Source organism: Saccopteryx leptura, chromosome 6, assembly GCF_036850995.1.
Source record: "Saccopteryx leptura isolate mSacLep1 chromosome 6, mSacLep1_pri_phased_curated, whole genome shotgun sequence".
Taxonomy (NCBI): domain Eukaryota; kingdom Metazoa; phylum Chordata; class Mammalia; order Chiroptera; family Emballonuridae; genus Saccopteryx; species Saccopteryx leptura.
The window spans coordinates 26258271-26277494 of record NC_089508.1 but is presented as its reverse complement, the minus strand read 5'-3'; the positions used below and the strand labels follow the sequence as shown (position 1 = coordinate 26277494).

Genomic DNA, 19224 nt, shown 5'->3' with positions numbered 1-19224 from the left:
TGTCTCAAAGTCAACCTGACCTTTGTAACTGGCAAAGAAAATTTCACAAGTTGGTTCTGATTTCTCCTGAAGACTGTATCATGTGAGTTCCATATTAAAAATGTGATTTTGCAATCCTGAAACGGATACCATGAGTAGACTGGGATGTGGGAGCATGTTAAGATGATCACAGGTTGAGATGTTAGTGGGGCGGAGAAGGAGCTTGAGATTGTATTATCCAATGTGACTGGGTTTGAGCACTTGCTTCCCGAGGTGCTCTGCCCTTTCAGTCTTTACCATGTTGTTTCCCAGAAGACAGTGAATCCAGCTTCCAGCTCTGTATTGCCGTCACTTCCTCTGACACCTGTCTTCACACCTTCTTTTGTGCTTCACAGCACCCGGTTCTTAACTCTATCAAACCACTTACTACTGTCCTGCAGTTCTCTCTTGACTTACTGGTCTTCTCCAGGAAGCTGGAATCCCTCTGAGGGTAGGAACAGGCCCACCTTGTTCATTTCAGTAAGTGCCAGCCCCCAGCACAGTGCCCTGCCATATGAGGCTCTCAATAGTTCTTTGTTCAATGAATGAAAGAGTGAATGAATTCATGGATGGATTCATGGTCCTTTTCAGAGGATGCATTTACTGTCTCCAACTCTGTTTGCAATGGTGCAGGAAGGAAACAGTTAAGCTCTCCGGAGAAGACATATTTATCCCAAGACTCTTCCCCCCACCTTTTTTTTTTTTTTTAATTTTAATTGGCATACGCAGGATATGAAATAAATCCTGGATATAAAATTTTGACACATGCTAAAAAAAATTTTTTTTTGACACATGCTGAAGTATTGGTCTGAGCTGATTCAAGACACCGGAGGGGAAGTAAATGAAATCATTCTAGGTTTTCTCTTAAGAGGCCCGAGATCCAGTTATGAATGTAATGCAAGGCCAGATTCAGGAATTCAAAGCTTGACCTACTTTGTCCAAAGCTAATTAGGAGAGATGGATTTGCCTTCTTAACCTTTTTAAAAATTAAATAATCAAAGATAGTGAAGTAGCTTGACAGATGATAGAATTAGGAGAACTGAGGGTCGAAAAATTGCTTTAGGATTCAGAGCAGGTCCAAGAAATCTGTTTATGTATTATCTGTTTTTCCTTTTCTCTCCCCCTTTTTAAGTGAGAAAAAAAAGCGCTTAAATTCCCACCAACACAAACCAGTGACATACAATGATGAAATTCTGTTTTCACCTCTGCCTGTGACAGGGAATGCAAAAATAGCAAGTGGCCCAGTTCCACGAATCCCCGCCTCTCTGCCCTCTCTGCTCCCGCCGGGTTCGCAACTCTAAGAATGGAGGTTAGCGCACAGCAGCACGCGAGCCGCACTCAGCCCCCGGACCGGCGGATGATGTCAGGCGGCGGGAGTGGCCGCAGCGGGCCGGGGAGACCGAGTCCCCGGGGGAGCGAGGAGGAGGGCGGCCTCGCCGGGCAGACGGCGCGCCCGGCCGCGCGGCGTCGCCTGGAGACGGCCCTGGCGGCGCAGTGTTGCTGTAAACAGCCGCTTCGCTGTTACTATCTATAGCAGGATCGCCTGGCTCCGGGGTGCGGCGGCTGGAGGCAGGTCCACGGTCCCATTCGGATCGCGTCCGGAAGGATCCGCCCCCTGCCCTAATCCCGTCTCACCCCTCTTCAGGTTCTCACCGTGACCCCCGGCTCCGAAGAGGGCGGGGAGAGGGACCCAGGGACTCTGCCGGGACCTGCGGCTTCACGCCCCGGAGGTAGCCGGCTCTGAGACCGAGCTGGGGCTTGTGACCCCGGCTGTCCTTTGCAGGGGAGCAGGAGGCTGGGGAGACTGGGGGCACAGCACACTCCTGAGCACGAAAGCCCCGTTTTCCAGGCCACAGAGCCGCGTCTGAGGTCCCAGCGCCCAGGTCTCCCGCCTGGGCGCTGCTGGGCACGGACAGTACTTTCAGCGACCCCAGTCCACCCCCATCCAAGTTCCCACTGGAAAATCACCCGCTGCTGGCTCCCAGTAAGCCGAGCTTCCTGGGGGAACGAAACACCCCTACTTCCCCCGTTCAGACTGGCGCTCTTCCAAGAGCTCACCCCACTCGGTACCCTGAACTGACGACCTGTCCACATAACACCACCCACCACCCATCCCCACCACACGACCTGGCTGTAGGTTCCGCAAAGTGTTCACTGCCTAGTGTCTCCGGGGTTTGACAGTAACACTCATATACCCACAAATGACTGAGAAATAAACGCGCCTTTTCCCTTAAAAACAAACAATCAAAAAATAAAACTAAAATACTTAACATCGTAGACAAAGTCAGTTCTCTTATTTTGGATTCCCCCGGTTTTTGGCTTCCAAACGCAATAACGGTCTCAGTATTGCTTGAGGCCGGGGGCTGAGGGTCTGCTTCCACAGTTTGCACTGAATATGCTAGAGGTGGGCATGGGGGTGGAGGCGCATTCCTTCGCGGGCCAAAGCTTAAGCCCTTGAGGCTGTGTATCTGTCGGTCCTATACCTTTTCTCCTATACTCAGAACTGTTCTTTGTTTACTGTATATTGGTAAAAAGGCGTCCCCACCCCCACCGCCCCTATCGCTCCCACCGCGGGAACAAGGTCCGCATTGAATCAGGTGCGAATGTTCGCTCTCCTTCTGCGTCTTTCCCGCCTCCCCTCCCCCGGCCGCAGCCCCCGCCTCCCCCCAGCGCTGCACCCTAGTTGTTGGCTGCAGCCCGCGAGCAGTTCCCGTCAATTCCCCCTCCCTTTTCACAGGATGTCCATATTAGGACATCTGCGTCAGCAGGTTTCCACAGCCTGTCCATGCGGTCGTGGGGGGAGCCAACCCCGCAGTGCCTCATCCTAGGGGGTCTGGGGTCCCCACTAAGACCCAGATTGCTGAATGCTCACGGGATAAGGAAACGCAACAGAACGGGAGCCTGAACAGGGAGCTGCAAGGGCGGCGGGGGCGGCAAGGAGGCCGAAAAGATATCCGTGCTAGCTCGCCACCCCTCCAGTGCTGCAATGGTTGCGCTGTGACGTCATTGGACTCATTCACAAAAAAAAAAAAAAAAAAAAAAAAAAAAAAAGGCTGTTATAAAAAGCAGTGGCTGCGGCTCGTACTCTAACCGCATCTGCAGCGAGCACAGAGAAGTGGAGACAGCCAGCAGCGGCGCAGCTAGAGAGCAGTGACCGCGCTCCTACCCAGCTCTGCCCCACAGCTCCTACCTGCCTCTGCCCCTCTGCCCTTCGCCCCGGCTCTGCCTACCCTCGACCATGATGTTCTCAGGCTTCAACGCTGACTACGAGGCGTCCTCCTCTCGCTGTAGCAGCGCCTCCCCGGCCGGAGACAGTCTCTCTTACTACCACTCACCTGCCGACTCCTTCTCCAGCATGGGCTCTCCTGTCAACGCGCAGGTAAGGCTGGCTTCGCGCCGCCATAGGGACAGCGATTCGGGGTCACCGGGGCGAAGACATTTGCGGGACGCTCAGGAAGAAGAGCCGGGTACCCCATTTCGGGCGGAGAAGGAGGCTGCCCGGCCGGAGCAGCCCTATTTCGGGATCCCCAGACTCGCTGGGAGCGCACAGTCGCTTGTCACAATAAGAATAGGCTCCACTCGTGCTCTCTGGCTGGCCTCTCACACAGGCTGGGGCAAACGTGTCCCCAGCAAAGACTTCATAACTAGAGCGTGGCTCCTCCAGGGAGGCGGCAAAAAGCGCCCCCCCCCCCACACACACACACTAGGCGCGCGGCTTGGAGCAGGGGCGGGGAGCAGAGCTAAGTAGGCGGGTGTGTAAGGCAGTTTCATTGATAAAAAGCGAGTTCATTCAGGAGACTCCGGAGCGGCGCCTGCGTCAGCTCAGACGTCAGGGATATTTATAACAAACCCCTTTCAAGCAAGTGATGCTGAAGGGATAACGGGAACGCAGCAGCGGGATAGAGGAGAAAGGCACCGCGCTGGGGAATTCTTGGGGGAAATGGGGGGATCTTTCATCCAGAATGAGAGGAATATAAAAAGACATGAGCAGTCCCGGACAGGACCGTTCCTCCTCTCTCCTTGCTGCATGCGGCTCTAGGTACTCGGTTCACCGCACCTGTGTCCTGAACCTGCGAGTTCACATCAACTTCCCCCTTCTGTTTCGTTTTTAGGACTTTTGTACAGATCTGGCCGCTTCCAGTGCCAACTTCATCCCAACTGTCACGGCCATATCGACCAGCCCGGACCTGCAGTGGCTGGTGCAGCCCGCCCTGGTCTCCTCCGTGGCCCCATCCCAGACCAGAGCCACCCACCCCTACGGAATGCCCACTCCCTCGGCTGGGGCTTACTCCAGGGCTGGAGTCTTGAAGGCCATGACAGGAGGCAGAGCTCAGAGCATTGGCAGGAGGGGCAAGGTGGAACAGGTGAGCTCTTCAGCATCTTCTCTGTGTGGGGGTGGGGCTGGGGAGGGACGCATTGGTGAAGATGGAGAGCACAGTGGGTAGGGTAAAGTCACTGATGGAACTGATTACACATCTTGAACGGGGAACTCTGGCTCCAAGCCCTCTCCATCTGGATTTAGACTCTGATAGACCCACCCCAAGGAATCCCCTCAGAGGTTCTTCTCAAGGAGGTTCCTGTCTCATGCTTTTACACTGAGTTCTTCTTCATTCTCTCGCTGAGCATCTTATTTGAAATGCAAGTCACATCCAGCCCGCAACTGCAGGTTAGATAGAAACGGCCTCACAGACGAGGTGCCAGGGAGCTGGAAGCTGCAGGAGCCAGTTTCACTGGGGTGGGTGAATGGAGCCAACAGCAGACACAGTTCCTGACTGTTGGTCTTTTTTTTCCTTCCAGTTGTCCCCAGAAGAAGAAGAGAAAAGGAGAATTCGAAGGGAAAGGAATAAGATGGCTGCAGCTAAATGCCGGAACCGGAGGAGGGAGCTGACTGACACACTCCAAGCGGTAGGTGGATTTCATGGTTCTCTGCTTTTTAAAACTTAAGGGGAGAATTGGAGATTGGGATAAAGGAACAGTGTCCTTGAGCAGGACTGTGTGTCTTATGCTTTGCTTTATTCCTCTGTGTACAGGAGACAGACCAATTGGAAGACGAGAAGTCTGCTTTGCAGACTGAGATTGCCAACCTGCTGAAGGAGAAGGAAAAGCTCGAGTTCATCCTGGCTGCTCACCGACCTGCTTGCAAGATTCCTGATGACCTGGGCTTCCCAGAAGAGATGTCTGTGACTTCCCTTGATCTGAGTGGAGGCCTGCCTGATGCTGCCACCCCTGAGTCCGAGGAGGCCTTCACCCTGCCCCTCCTCAATGACCCTGAGCCCAAGCCTGCAGTGGAGCCCGTCAAAAACACGAGCAGCATTGAGCTGAAGGCCGAGCCCTTTGATGACTTCCTGTTCCCACCGTCATCCAGGCCCTGTGGCTCTGAGACCGCTCGCTCTGTGCCAGACATGGACCTGTCTGGTTCCTTCTATGCAGCAGACTGGGAGCCCCTGCATGGTGGCTCCCTAGGAATGGGGCCCCTGGCCACAGAGCTGGAGCCCCTGTGCACTCCGGTGGTCACCTGTACTCCCAGCTGCGCTACTTACACGTCTTCCTTTGTCTTCACCTACCCCGAGGCTGACTCCTTCCCCAGCTGTGCGGCTGCCCACCGTAAGGGCAGCAGCAGCAACGAGCCCTCCTCTGACTCGCTCAGCTCACCTACGCTGCTGGCCCTGTGAGCAGGCGGGGAGAGGAGGCAGCAGGCACACACCAGTGCCACTGCCCCAAGTTGGTGCATTACAGAGAGGAGAAACACATCTTCCCTTGAGGGTTCCCGTAGACCTAGGGAGGACCTTATCTGTGCGTGAAACACACCAGGCTGTGGGCCTCAAAGGACTTGAAAGCATCCACGTGTGGACTCAAGTCTTGACCTCTTCCGGAGATGTAGCAAAACGCATGGAGTGTGTATTGTTCCCAGTGACACATCTGAGAGCTGGTAGTTAGTAGCATGTTGAGCCAGGCCTGGGTCTGTGTCTCATTTCTCTTTCTCCTTAGTCTTCTCATAGCATTAACTAATCTATTGGGTTCATTATTGGAATTAACCTGGTGCTGGATATTTCAAATTGTATCTAGTGCAGCTGATTTTAACAATAACTACTGTGTTCCTGGCAATAGTGTGTTCTGATTAGCAATGACCAATATTAAACTAAGAACAGATATGACTTTATTTTCTAGTAGATAGAAACAAATAGCTATATCCATGTACTGTAGTTTTTCTTCAACATCAATGTTCATTGTAATGTTACTGATCATGCATTGTTGAGGTGGAATGATTGTTCTGACATTAACAGTTTTCCATGAAAACGTTTATTGTGTTTTTAATTTATTTATTAAGATGGATTCTCAGATATTTATATTTTTATTTTATTTTTTTCTACCTTGAGGTCTTTTGACATGTGGAAAGTGAACTTGAATGAAAAACTTAAGCATTGTTTGCTTATTGTTCGAAGACATTGTCAATAAAAGCATTTAAGTTGAATGCGACCAATCTGGCTCTCTTTTTATTCTGGAAGTTTGGTCAGATTCTGAAAGGCACTGGAGAGCAGTTTGTTGAGAAGGGTGACTCCTGGAGGGGGACACGCCCCTCTGATCCCTTATCAAAGAGGAGAAGGAAACTCGGGAGCAGATGCCGGAATAGTTGATAAACACTGCAAGTCCTCACAGTATCTCTGCCTCCAGTTTCTGAGGGTGAGAGCCTGCTCTGAGATGGCTTCTGTGGGAAGATGTCTTCTTGCCCCCCCCCACCCCCTGTTTTTGAAAGTCAAAGCGGTGATTATTTAAATCTAGTTTTGCTAATACTAGACTTAAATATCTTGATCTTAAAGGAATCTTTTAGCAAATAGAATTAAGCTTTGCACAAACTACTTTAACTTCTTTTTTTTAATATTTATATTTTACATTTTATTTATTCATTTTTTGTTTTTTTAGAGAGAGAGGAGACACAGAGAGAGAAAGAGACAGAGAGAGGAAAGAGAGAAAGAACAGAGGGAGGAGCAGGAAGCATCAACTCCCATATGTTCATTGACCAGGCAAGCCTGGGGTTTCGAACCGGTGACCTCAGCGTTCCAGGTCGATGCTTTTATCCACTGCACCACCACAGGTCAGGCTACTTTAACTTCTTATTCCTGAAAAATCATATGCAGGGTTACCTCTACCTTTAAGGTGAGCAAATTGAATAATGGTTAGAGTGAACGACTTTCTCAATGTCTCATTCTTGGGATTGGAATCTTCCTTACTCATTACGCTATACACCAGGCTGAACTGCTTATTAATACTTGGTTCTTTAAAAGAAGTTTTCACTTGGTTAGAAAAAGAAACTGTTTTGGTACTTTAACATATATACATTTGGTTGGACTGTATTTATTTTTTATTTTATTTTATTTTTTTGTATTTTTCTGAAGCTAGAAATGGGGAGAGACAGTCAGACAGACTCCCGCATGCGCCAGACCGGGATCCACCCGGCACGCCCACCAGGGGCCATGCTCTGCCCACTAGGGGGCGATGCTCTGCCCCTCCGGGGCATTGCTCTGTTGCGACCAGAGCCACTCTAGCGCCTGGGGCAGAGGCCAAGGAGCCATCCCCAGCACCCGGGCCATCTTTGCTCCAATGGAGCCTCAGCTGCGGGAGGGGAAGAGAGAGACAGAGAGGAAGGAGAGGGGGAGGGGTGGAGAAGCAGATGGGCGTTTCTCCTGTGTGCCCTGGCCAGGAATCGAACCTGGGTCTTCTGCACGCCAGGCCGACGCTCTACCACTGAGCCAACCGGCCAGGGCCTGGTTGGACTGTATTTATTGTCAGAAAGAAAGGAGGATTATTGTCCTATCTCTTAGTAATAAATACATTTACTTTACATTTTTTATTTTCTTTTTAAATTTTAATTTTATTTATTAAAAGAGAGAGGAAGGGAGAGACTTAGAGAGAGACAGGATCATCAACCTGTTCCTGTATGTGCCATGACCGGGGATTGAACCGGCAACCTCTGCATATTGGGACAATGCTCTAACCAACTGAGCTATCCAGCTAGGGCTAAACACCCTAGCCAGATTTCTTTAACACCATATGCCTAACATTTAGTTAAATGAGGGGAAGAAAAGTTGGCTCTGAAAATTTGAAAGCAATCTCAAACAGTACAAATAATGGTTGATCATTTGGTAAATAAAAAGTTACATAATAGCTCAATAAGAAATCAACATGACTCTGAATAAGCTTGAACATAGAAACTTTATCATCTTAGAGAAGAACATGACCTTTGTCTGGAACACCTCTGGTAATGGGGCACTTACACGCACAGGGACAAACCGCAAAGAAAGCAGGTGGTGCCCTTCCTCCCGTGCTCAGCTGCCATGCAGGCACCAGCACGGAAGGCAGAGATCATGTTTGCACATATGCTAGGTGACGAGCAACTTCAGTGCCAGCTTTCTAATGCTTTGGTGATAATGAAAATCACTGGGTGGTTAGGGGGCATCTCACTCAGTCAAGTTAAAAGTTTTATTTTTTATTTTTTAAGTGAGAGGAAGGGACGGTAGAGAGACAGACTCCTGCATGCACTGTGACCAGGACCCAACTGGCAACCCCCATCTGGGGCCAACGCTCAAACCAGTTGAGCCACTGGCTGTGAGAAGGGAAGAGAGAGAAAAGGGGGAGAGGAAGGAGAAGAGAAGCAGATGGTCACTTCTCATGTGTGCCCTGACTAGGGTTCGGACATCCACACACCCGGCCGACCCTCTTTCCACTGGGCCAACTGGTCAGGGCGAAAGTTTTAATTTGAAATGACAATTCCATTGAGGTTGATGTTCTTACCTATCATCTCCCTGCTTTTCACACAATAATTGGCATTTGAAATCAACCTGCTGTAGGCTCTTAAGAGTACTGATATATCATACAGCACTGGCATAATATTGTTGCCTGTCTAGCAATAACAAAAGTGGCATTAGACTCCCTGTTTGTGGTTCACTGGTGAATTCTTTGTAGCTTTTAAATATGACCTATTTTGCCTGACCAGGTGGTGGCGCAGTGGATGGAGCATTGGACTGGGATGTGGAGGACCCAGGTTCAGGACCCCGAGGTTGCCAGCTTGAGCATGGGCTCATCTGGTTTGAGCAAGGCTCACCAGCTTGAACCCAAGGTCGATGGCTTGAGCAAGGGGTTGCTTGGTCTGCTGTAGCCCCACGGTCAAGGCACATATGAGAAATCAATCAATGAACAACTAAGGAACCGCAAGAAAGAATTGGTGTTTCTCATCTCTCTCCCTTCCTGTCTGTCTGTCCCTCTCCCTGACTCTCCCTGTCTCTCTCCCTGTCTCTGCCAAAAAAAAAATATGACCTATTTCCCAGATGGATAAGGGAGGCTGCACCTCTACAGCCAGACACTGACTCGCTCCTGGTGACCTAAGAGCCTCTGTAAGACCTGTGCCGATTATATAGAGAGACCACTGCTTTCCGTTCGATAGCCCTGGCCTCAGCTTAGAGACAGACTCTTCCTCCAGTTACCACAGTCCGGCTGAGAACATGCTGCTCCATCAACAAGACTGCATTCAAGGTCCAGGGAGAAGAGCTGCAACAGGAACTCTCTGTAACAGGTTTTTCAGAGGCCCCAAGGGTTGACATTCTACCAAGCTCCCTGCCAATCATCTTCATGGGATCAAGGGAAGAAAGGAATTCTCTCTTTCTCCAGCCAAAGGGCTCTTTCCAAATCCTCCTTTCCTGACTCATGATTCAACAACTTCCATGGATGAGGGACACTGGGAATGTCAAGTTCCTTTAGGGAAAGACTCTGCTCCCTTCCCACAAGATATGGCCTCACCCTGGTCTCAGCAAAACAACTATCTCAGGGCCCCATGGTGTAACACTGATACAAAAGATATACATGTATCAGCAGGGGAGCAAATAAGGATCAGAGGGGCGCATTTCCTTAGGAGGAGAATGTCCAGTTTAGCTCATTGATGGATCCCCTGACTTGGCTCAGTGCCTGGCACAAAGAACAGGGTTATCGACTATTCGCCAAGCGGATGAATGAATAAATTCTGCACTATTTCCACAAACAGAAATATATTCCTCATATAGTCTCTAAAGTCTCCTATTCCTGGCCCTGTTACGGTATTAAGCAATTGGGATTTTACATCTTTCTGTTTGGCTTCAAACACATACCTCCCTTCTGTCTTGGCTCCTGGAATTCCAGAACCGCCTCCCGGGGCTACCTCTGCCAATTCAACTTCAAAGTGAATGCACAACCATCGGGCCTCCAGCTACAAATTAATTTTAGATGGAAAGAGGGGAGAAGAAACAAAATATTCATCTCTATATAGTAGTGGATTATAGTCTACATAGTCTTTGCATATCTCTGCATCTTGTGTAATTATCAAAATTAGCTGATAGCATTTAGCAATTTGTTTTAATAACAGTAATTTTGTATCAACAGCAACTTACCACGTGTGAATGAAAGTAAATCAACAAGGCTATCTTTAATTAATGGACAAAGAAGAGACTGAGGCAAAGGAAAAGTGTTCAGATGATTACTCTAAGGAAGCCATCTGAAGTTTCAAAGTTTTTCAAATAAAAATAAATCTAAAACAAACAAACAAACAAACAAAAAATCAAACCTTAACTGTTAATGAGATTTTCTCCAAACATGGAATAATCAAATTCCTAAAAAACGTTAAGGAGATATAAGCATCACTTGAATGCTAAATACCAGAGCACTTTAAGCTGTGTTGTTTTGCTATAAACCTTGCTCGCTCAAACCAGATGAGCCCACCCTCAAGCTGGCGACCTCGGGGTTTCAAACTTGGATCTTCCGCATCCCAGTCCGACGCTCTATCCACTGCGCCACCGCCTGGTCAGGCTGCTATAAACATTAAGGAGTTGACCTTGGGTTCCTCTCAAACTCCATCTCCTGTCCTTCTCCCCTACGGGCACTCTGCTCCTGGCCTTCCTTCCATTCCTGACACACAGCAGACGGGTTCCTGTGGCGGAGCCTTTGCACTTGCTGTCCTTCTGCCTCTTTCCCTGGGGTTGGCTCGTCCTATCGTTCAGGACTCAGCTCACAGGGCATCCCTTTCAAGAGGACTTCTGAAGTCATTCTATCTAATTTACCAGGTCATTCCATCTAGAGTAACACATAGAGAGTCTCCGTGACTCTCTATCCCATTATCCTGCTTTATTTTTTAATGTTCCGTATCATATATGCAACACTTAATTTATGATAATTTTCCATTTTTAAGCAAATGTCAAATGAACAATGGATGCATATGTAAATATTGGTATATTCATCTTCAAAGAAACAAACAAAACTGTTTTTCACTCAGTGATATAACATTTCCAACTATCACACTAACCCATTTGAGTTCGTTGATTCCTAGCAATTGGTATGCAAAATTATAAAACTGACAGTTTAGTGTGCGTTAGAACAGAATAAGGGTTAGCTGCTATCACTCTCATTATCGATATCATAATCATCATTACCAGGAATATGCCCAGACCTGAAGGAAAGCAGATGGAAATAAGGTGTACCAGCTCCTGATGAGTGAGTTGAAAGCCCTGAAGGGCACTGGCTGGACAGATTTCCATTTCCTTTGCACAAAGGGGAAAGCCACAGAAGCTTGGTTGCAATGCATTTCATTTTAGTGGTTCCACACACTCACTCACGGACTGAACTAAGCTGCCTTTCCTCTGCCCAAGATGCATTGTTCAGCTGCCCAAGAGGACAAAGAGCAGAAAGGGCTCTGGGCATTGTTCCAACGAGACTGCCTGGCCCAGCGGCTATCAGGTCCTCTTGATTAATAAGCCTTTTTTCACTTTGAGCTCACACCAACATGGTACTTGAGTGTGGTTGATTAAGACAAGAACCCAGAGGGGCTTGATCATTGGTTACATTAGAAGCAAGCCCATTGGAAGGGAGCCTGTTATAAAGGGTGTGAAGCAAAAGGTACCCACCTTCATCATATGGGTAGATGGCACAGGCCTTGGTTGCTGCCATATTTATATTGGAGAGCAATTTGTGGTCAGATCTACAGAAACAATCATTCAACTTCAGTCTTTTTAGTCAATCACAAAACTGTTATTGCAGCTAAACTTATCAAAACATTATGATTAATCTGAATTTGAGGAATTGGGTCCAACATAGCAGGCTGATTCAGAGCATACACTCAGTTTGGGATCTTGCCTCACTGATCTTGGGCAGCTTTAGTATCCCCATCTTTAGAAGTATAATAATTGTACCTACCTCTTGGGTAGGTTATGAGTGTTAAATAAGTTAATATGTATAGAGTGCTAATTATAATGCCTGGGCACACAGAAGTATTATAAAAGTATTAGTTATTATGTGTTATCTTTATAATTTAGGAAGGTGGGGGTTTCAGGGGAGAAAATATATACCTTCTAGAGCAAGCATGGGCTTCATTTTATTTGATAAAACGTTTCTGGGTGTCTACTATATATCAGGTGCTGGATTTAGCTGTGAGGAAGACACAGCCCTGTCCTCAAAGAGTTCATGGTCTAGTGAGGGAGGAAGTTACATAAACATATCCATTATAATACACTAACAAGAGGTGTAGCCTGACCTGTGGTGGTGTAGTGGATAAAGCCTTGACCTGGAATGCTGAAGTTGCTGGTTTGAAACTCCGGGCTTCTTGCCTGACCTGTGGTGGCGCAGTGGATAAAGCGTCGACCTGGAAATGCTGAGGTCGCCGGTTTGAAACCCTGGGCTTGCCTGGTCAAGGCACATATGGGAGTTGATGCTCCCAGCTCCTCCCCCCTTCTCTCTCTGTCTCTCCTCTCTCTCTCTGTCTCTGTCTCTCCCTCTCCTCTCTAAAATGAATAAAATAAATAAATAAATAAATAAATAAATAAAAAATGAAGCTCCGGGCTTGCCCGGTCAAGGTATGTACAGAAGCAACTATGAGCTGATGCTTCCCGTGCCTCCCCCCTTTCTCTCTCTCTCTAAAAATCAATAAATAAGATATTTAAAAACAATTAACAAGAGGTGCAGGTTTTGCATGAAGGAGGGACTGTGAAAACTCTATCTGTGGGAGTCTCTGAGTTGGGCCTCAAATGTGTGTGGAGCTTGCTAGATGAACAAGCGAGAGGTGGAGGGATTCCAGGAGGCCGAGGGATAGCACCACAGAGACACAAACTCATGAAACAATGCATGTGGTTTTGCTGGACTATAAAATATGGGGGTGGGGAGGAGAGAGTGGGAGATGTAAATTATAGAGCATCCCACAAATACATTTGATTTCATTTGCATCAGTATTACAGCATCAAAGTGGAGGGAGGGGGCTGACGATAGATCAAGAAGATGTATCTGTGGCCAGATCATGAAAAGCCTGGTATTTACTTAGTTCAGTGGTGTGTAGGCTGAACCGAGGCAGTGGTGGTGGGAATGTAGGGGGAACAAGAGGTAATTAGGGGGTAGGACTGTCTGGACTTTGTGACCGAGTGGATGTGGGAGGTGAGGGAGAGGGAGGAATCCAAGCTCACTCCCAGGTTTTCCAGGCTTGACACACAAGGAGGTTTGTGCTTCCACCAATGACTGTGTGACTATAGGAAGAAAAGTAGGTGTGGGGGATAAGATGGTAAGTTCTGGGTTGGACATGTCGAGTCTGCAATGCCTGTGGAATTTCCAGGGGCTGGGGGTGGGAACGTAAGCAGTTGGAATTACATGAGAGAGGTTCTGTGATGTGAACTTATAGAGCTTGTCTGAAGGCATGTGGTTGGGATGGAACCTGGAGCCCTAGAATACAATATTGACAATGGTTAGCATTTTACACGTGCTTGTTCTGTGCCAAGCTGTGCTGTGCACGTCACAGGCGATGCTCAGTCAGGGACCATAGTCTCTCTGCTAACCAGTCCATCTCTGGCAACTGGCACGTAACGGGCATACAATAATATTTTGAATGGATGCTCTCATTTAGTCCTCACAACAATCCAATGAAGCAGACATTATCAGGATCCTCATTTTACAGATAGAAAAATGATCTAGGAAAGGTTAAATAAGTTTAACCAACGTCACGTAATTGATAAATAGTAGATCTGAGATTTGAAATCAGCTCTTTGCAACTCTAAATTCCAAAGTGCTTAATTGCTTTGCTAGAGTGTTAAAAATCTGTCCCTAAATATGTACTTATGTGACCTAGGGTAAGACTCTAAGTTCTTTGAGACTGTTTCCTCTACCAAATCAGGAGTGGGTTTCAAGAATTTCAAAACTCCCTTTCCAGCTGCAAGACTCTGGCATCATCCGAGTTCTGTGGGAAGACGCCGAAAGAGCCCACAGTGGATCACTTAGGGTGGGAGGTCTGAGCGGTCTATGTTGTGCTGTAGCGGTATGCCAAGTGCCAGGAGGAGGGAGCAGTCTGCCCCAGGTGCAGGGAAGGGGATGAGTTAGTGTTGTATTTCAGTATAACAAATTACCACACACTTAGAAGCTTCCAACAACACACACTTATTGTCTCACAGTCTCTGTGGGTCAGGAGTCCAGGCACAACTTAGCTCGATCCTCTATTCAAGGTCCTACAAGGCTGCAATCAAGGTGCCAGCCCAGCTGTGTTCTCAGCTGGGTGTTTGAATGGAAAAGAGTCTGCTTCTGAGCTCATTCTGGTTGCTGGCAGACTGTATTTCCTTGTGATTGATTGTATAACTGAGGAGCCGACGTTTTTGCTGGCTGTTGGCCTGAGGCTGCCCTTAAGTCCTATAGGCTGCTTCCGCGACACGACTGTTCACTCCATCAAGCCCACCAGAAGAATTCATTAGTGTGTGCTGACAAGGTGGAGGGACACACACACACACACATACACAACAACATCATCATAGGAGTGACATCCCATCACCTTAGCCATATTCTATTCCTTAGAAGTAATACTTCTTCCTGAAAAACAAACAAACCTTGTTTTAAGTTCTGAACACATGGGATTACTGTTGAATTTTCATAATGTATATGTAAGCTTAATTTAAAAAATGATTTAGGCCTGACTTGTGGTGGTGCAGTGGATAAAGCATCAACCTGGAATGCTGAGGTCGCTGGTTCAAAACGCTGGGCTTGCCCAGTCAAGGTACATATGGGAGTTGATGCTTCCTGTTCCTCCCCTCCCTCTCTCCTCCTTCTCTAAAATAAATAAATTTAAAAACCAACCAACCAACCAAACAAACAAACCTATTTGCCTGGCCTGTGGTGGCGTAGTAGATGGAGCGTGGACCTGGAATGATTAAGTCGCTAGTTCGAAAACCCAGGCTTGCCAGTCAGGGCACATAGGAGAAGCAACGAATTGATGCTTCTCCTCTAAAACCAATAGAAAACAAATAAACAAACAATGACATCATTTAAAGCATTGTGTTCTATGTGGAAATAAACTCCTTTATAGTAACACTTGGGCCTGACCGGGTGGTGGCGCAGTGGATAGAGCGTCGGACTGGGATGCAGAAGACCCAGGTTCGAGACCCCAAGGTCGCCAGCTTGAGGGCAGGCTTATCTGGTTTGAGCAAGGTTCACCAGCTTGAGCTGAAGGTCGCTGGCTCCAGCAAGGAGTCACTTGGTCTGCTGTAGCCCCCTGGTCAAGGCACATATGAGAACACAATCAATGAATAACTAAGATGCCGCAAGGAAGAATTGATGCTTCTCATCTCTCTCCCTTCCTGTCTGTCCCTCTCTGTCCCTCTGTCTGTCACAAAAAATTAAATAAATAAGAATAAATAAATAAATATAGTAACAGTTGGTTCCCAGCAAATGGACTTCACTAGATGCCTTCACTTTAAAAGTTTGTAATGATGCAGAATCATCTGCGATCATTTTTGAGTTCACTGTCTCCGACTCTAATAGTACACAATACGGTGTTTAAACAGTAGATCTGAAGTCAAGATAACACGGACTGTAAAGACAAAGAAATTGGAGTCGAGTCAGTTATTCTATGTACCATTTGGAGTTTTTTTGCTCAAAATTTAAAACTACAAAGTAGTCCAAACTGTGGCAAGCAATGTTTTTATTTGGTAAGAGCCCATTTCAGTTAACATGTGAAATATTTTACTACATTTTAATATTAACTTTACAATGAAAAATTCTTTTAAAATTGTTTAAGATTAAAAAATGAATCAAGAAGCCCTGGCTGGTTGGCTCAGTGGTAGAGCGTTGGCCTGGCGTGCAGGAGTTCCGGGTTCGATTCCCGGCCAGGGCACACAGGAGAAGCGCCCATCTGCTTCTCCACTCCTCCCCCTCTCCTTCCTCTCTGTCTCTCTCTTCCCCTCCCGCAGCCGAGGCTCCATTGGAGCAAAGTTGGCCTGGGCGCTGAGGATGGCTCCGTGGCCTCTGCCTCAGGCGCTAGAATGGCTCTGGTCGCAACAGAGCGATGCACAAGATGGGCAGAGCATCGCCCCCTGGTGGGCATGCTGGGTGGATCCCGTTCGGGCACATGCGGGAGTCTGTCTGTCTCCCCATTTCCAACTTCAGAAAAATACAAAAAAAAAAAAAAAAAAAAAGAATCAAGAAAACAAAACATGCACTGGCCAATATCTCAATTGGTTAGAGTGTCGCCCGCAAGCACAGAGGTTGGTGATTTGATCCCCAGTCAGGGCACATACAGGAACAGATCAATGTTCCTGTCTCTCTCCCCCTTCCTCTCTCTCTAAAACCAATAAATAAAAATGAAAACAGCCTGACCAGGCAGTGGCGCAGTGGATAGAGCATCGGACTGGGATGCTGAGGACCCAGGTTCGAGACCCCGAGGTCCTCAGCTTGAGCGCGGGCTCATCTGGTTTGAGCAAAACTCACCAGCTTGGACCCAAGGTCACTGGCTCCAGCAAGGGGTTACTCGGTCTGCTGAAGGCCCGCAGTCAAGGCACATAAGAGAAAGCAATCAATGAACAACTAAGGAGCCTCAATGAAAAATTGATGATTGATGCTTCTCATCTCTCTTCGTTCCTGTCTGTCTGTCCCTATCTATCCCTCTCTCTGACTCTCTGTCCCTGTAAAAAAAGAAAATAAAATAAAAGAAAACAAACAAACCTCAAAACATTAAATCAGTAGTATGACTTTGTAGCTGCCTAATACTAAGTAAGTTACTATGGGGCTGCTTAGGACTAAAAAATAAATAGCTAGCACTAATTTTGGCTCACAAAGTGCTAGCAGCCACTGTTACACATACACATCTATATTAATTCGTTAAAATAACTCAGGTAAGTCCTGCTATTCTCCTTATTTTATTGATAAAATAGGGGGCACAGAAGGATTGTGAGCTGTCCAAGATCATCCAACCGGAGTGGTGGAGCTAGAATTTAAGTCCGGGTACTGTGGCTCCAATGCCTGAATTCTTAGTCACTAGTAAGAAAAAAAAAAAAAAATCAATATCCTCAAACACCTTGGCCGATAGTAGCCCTTCAAAAAGGACAGGCAGGCTTTCCATCCAGGAGTACTCCTTTCTTTTCCTGACCTGATTCTGTTGGATGGATCCTGCTGGATTCCCAGGGCCTTCCCTCAGGGGGTGCTTCCCGGCGCTCTCCATCCCCCTTGTTTCCCAAGCCCTTTCAGCACCCTCGTCTGCCAGGCCCAGGTTTCTCCTGGCCCTTCCCAGCTTCTGGCCCTTTGCTCCAGGCGAGGTCGACGGGTCAGGCCGAGCCAGGAGCTCACGAAGCCTCTATTTACTGTTTGGTTTCCATGGTGACACGTAGGTGCCGTCAGCGCCACCCGTCACCGGCCCCGCAGCGCGGGGCCACCCGGCGCCGTGACGTCTACCCGCTGCTTCCGCTCTGCCCATATTTGGCGCCGGCACCGCGCCGCCCGCGGGGCGGAGGCTGGAAGCCGGACTCTCGCCGCCCCCGCCCCCTGCCCCGGCCACGCCCCCGTGGAATGCTGACGTTGGCTCAGTTCCACGTGCCCCACCTCCGGTTCCCCGAGACCCCAGTGAGACTGAGGGGCGGGGTCGCTAAGGGAGACCACGAGAGGAGGTGGTTGGTTGGTGGGCAAGCTCTAAGGTCTCTAACATTCCTTGATTGTTGAGGCCGCAGTCAGGATTTGGGGCTGTCTCGTCCGCTCCGGGTGGGTGCGCTGGGATCACGATTTTCTCACTCTGTCCAGAAATCGTGCGAACAGCCATCCCTCGCCTATATATATTTTATAGGCTTGAACTTACGGTTCTCGCCCATGGCGCAGTGGAAAGCTTTGAAGACCGGTGTTTGGGGATCACTGTTGCCCCGATAAGTTACCTTGGAAAGGTCACTTCCCTTTACCTGGTCTGGTAAAACGGACTGTGAGAGTGGGGTCTGGATGGTTGCAGCGGTATCGTCAGGTTGGTGAGAGAAGATTGCCTATCACCTTCTAATTACGTCCCCCTCCCCCCCCCGCCATAATTGGGATGTCGGTGAAGTTCTTTGAGGACCCCTACAGTGCAGACCCCATAGTAACTGGATTTGTATGTCTCTGCGCCTAGCCCATATTAGGCGCTTAATACACTTAAGTTAACTGATTATTGAATTAATCACAGGCAAATTATCTTCGGATTTCAGCTTCATAAATCTGGACCCCCGCAATTCCTTTTACAGGCGGAAAGAGGAATATTGTGATGATTAATAATCGTGCAGCAAGGTTGCTGATGTAAAGCGATTTGCAGGTGTAAAGAGCAATACTCATTCCTGGGTGGAAACCAGCGAGATTCCAGAAGTGTCTGAGCGAGCCGTAGGTGTGTGCCACCCGGCCTGAGGGCCAGGGGTGGGGCAGGAAGTGCCGCAGTGGCCACTGCTGGGGAGCCCGCTGCAGGCTTGGGGTTAACTCTTCAAGCTAATCAGCCGTGTGCTCCCCCTTGCCCTCAACTCCCCAGTTCTGGCCAAAGGAATGTGTGTTTTTCAGAATTTTGGAGCTGATAGCACATCAGATATTATTTTCTAATTCAGCTTTTCTATTTCACAAAGGGGAAAATTAACTATCAGAGAGGTTGGTTGGTTCATCCATCCAAGCACGCATAGTTAAAAAGACAAAAGCTAGGATTTCTTTTCTTTCAATACTTATTTATTTAAATTTATGTTTATTAAAGCTGGGGACAGTGAAACAAAGAAGGGCTAGAAGAAACAACAGGAGAGAGCTTAGATGGGCTGTTTTGGCTCACTGGAAAGTCAGAGAAAAGGGGGCCTTGGAGACAGGATCATTGGGTTAGCTAGGGGGAATTGCCTGCTGTCCATTGCTCCCCTGGTTGCAAGTCTTGTGGGGTCCCTTAGAGTTTAGGAGACGCACGCCTGTGGGGGA

At 48.1% G+C, this 19224-nt stretch overlaps 1 protein-coding gene and 1 long non-coding RNA gene across 2 annotated transcripts; one reads left to right on the top strand and one right to left on the bottom strand.

Annotated features, from left to right (window-relative positions):
* Positions 1 to 3089: 3089 nt before the first annotated feature.
* FOS (Fos proto-oncogene, AP-1 transcription factor subunit) lies at positions 3090 to 6490 on the top strand. The gene is made up of 4 exons (XM_066342954.1): positions 3090 to 3397; positions 4131 to 4382; positions 4816 to 4923; positions 5049 to 6490. The coding sequence occupies exons 1-4, from the start codon at positions 3257 to 3259 to the stop codon at positions 5688 to 5690; spliced, it is 1143 nt and encodes a 380-aa protein (XP_066199051.1). The 5' UTR covers positions 3090 to 3256; the 3' UTR covers positions 5691 to 6490.
* Positions 6491 to 14421: 7931 nt separating this feature from the next.
* Positions 14422 to 17639, bottom strand: LOC136376059 (uncharacterized). Its single transcript, XR_010746136.1, has 2 exons — positions 17420 to 17639; positions 14422 to 14864 (listed from the first exon to the last, which is right to left on the bottom strand). It is a non-coding gene; the product is annotated as an uncharacterized lncRNA (long non-coding RNA).
* Positions 17640 to 19224: the final 1585 nt, after the last annotated feature.

What these genes read in the sequence shown, in the direction of transcription:
- FOS (XM_066342954.1), top strand. Translation starts at nt 3,257, where the DNA reads ATGATGTTCTCAGGCTTCAACGCTGACTACGAGGCGTCCTCCTCTCGC. An exon ending in GGAGGGGCAAGGTGGAACAG is followed by an intron (nt 4,383 to 4,815) that starts GTGAGCTCTTCA and finishes TTTTCCTTCCAG; the next exon opens with TTGTCCCCAGAAGAAGAAGA. An exon ending in TGACTGACACACTCCAAGCG is followed by an intron (nt 4,924 to 5,048) that starts GTAGGTGGATTT and finishes CTCTGTGTACAG; the next exon opens with GAGACAGACCAATTGGAAGA.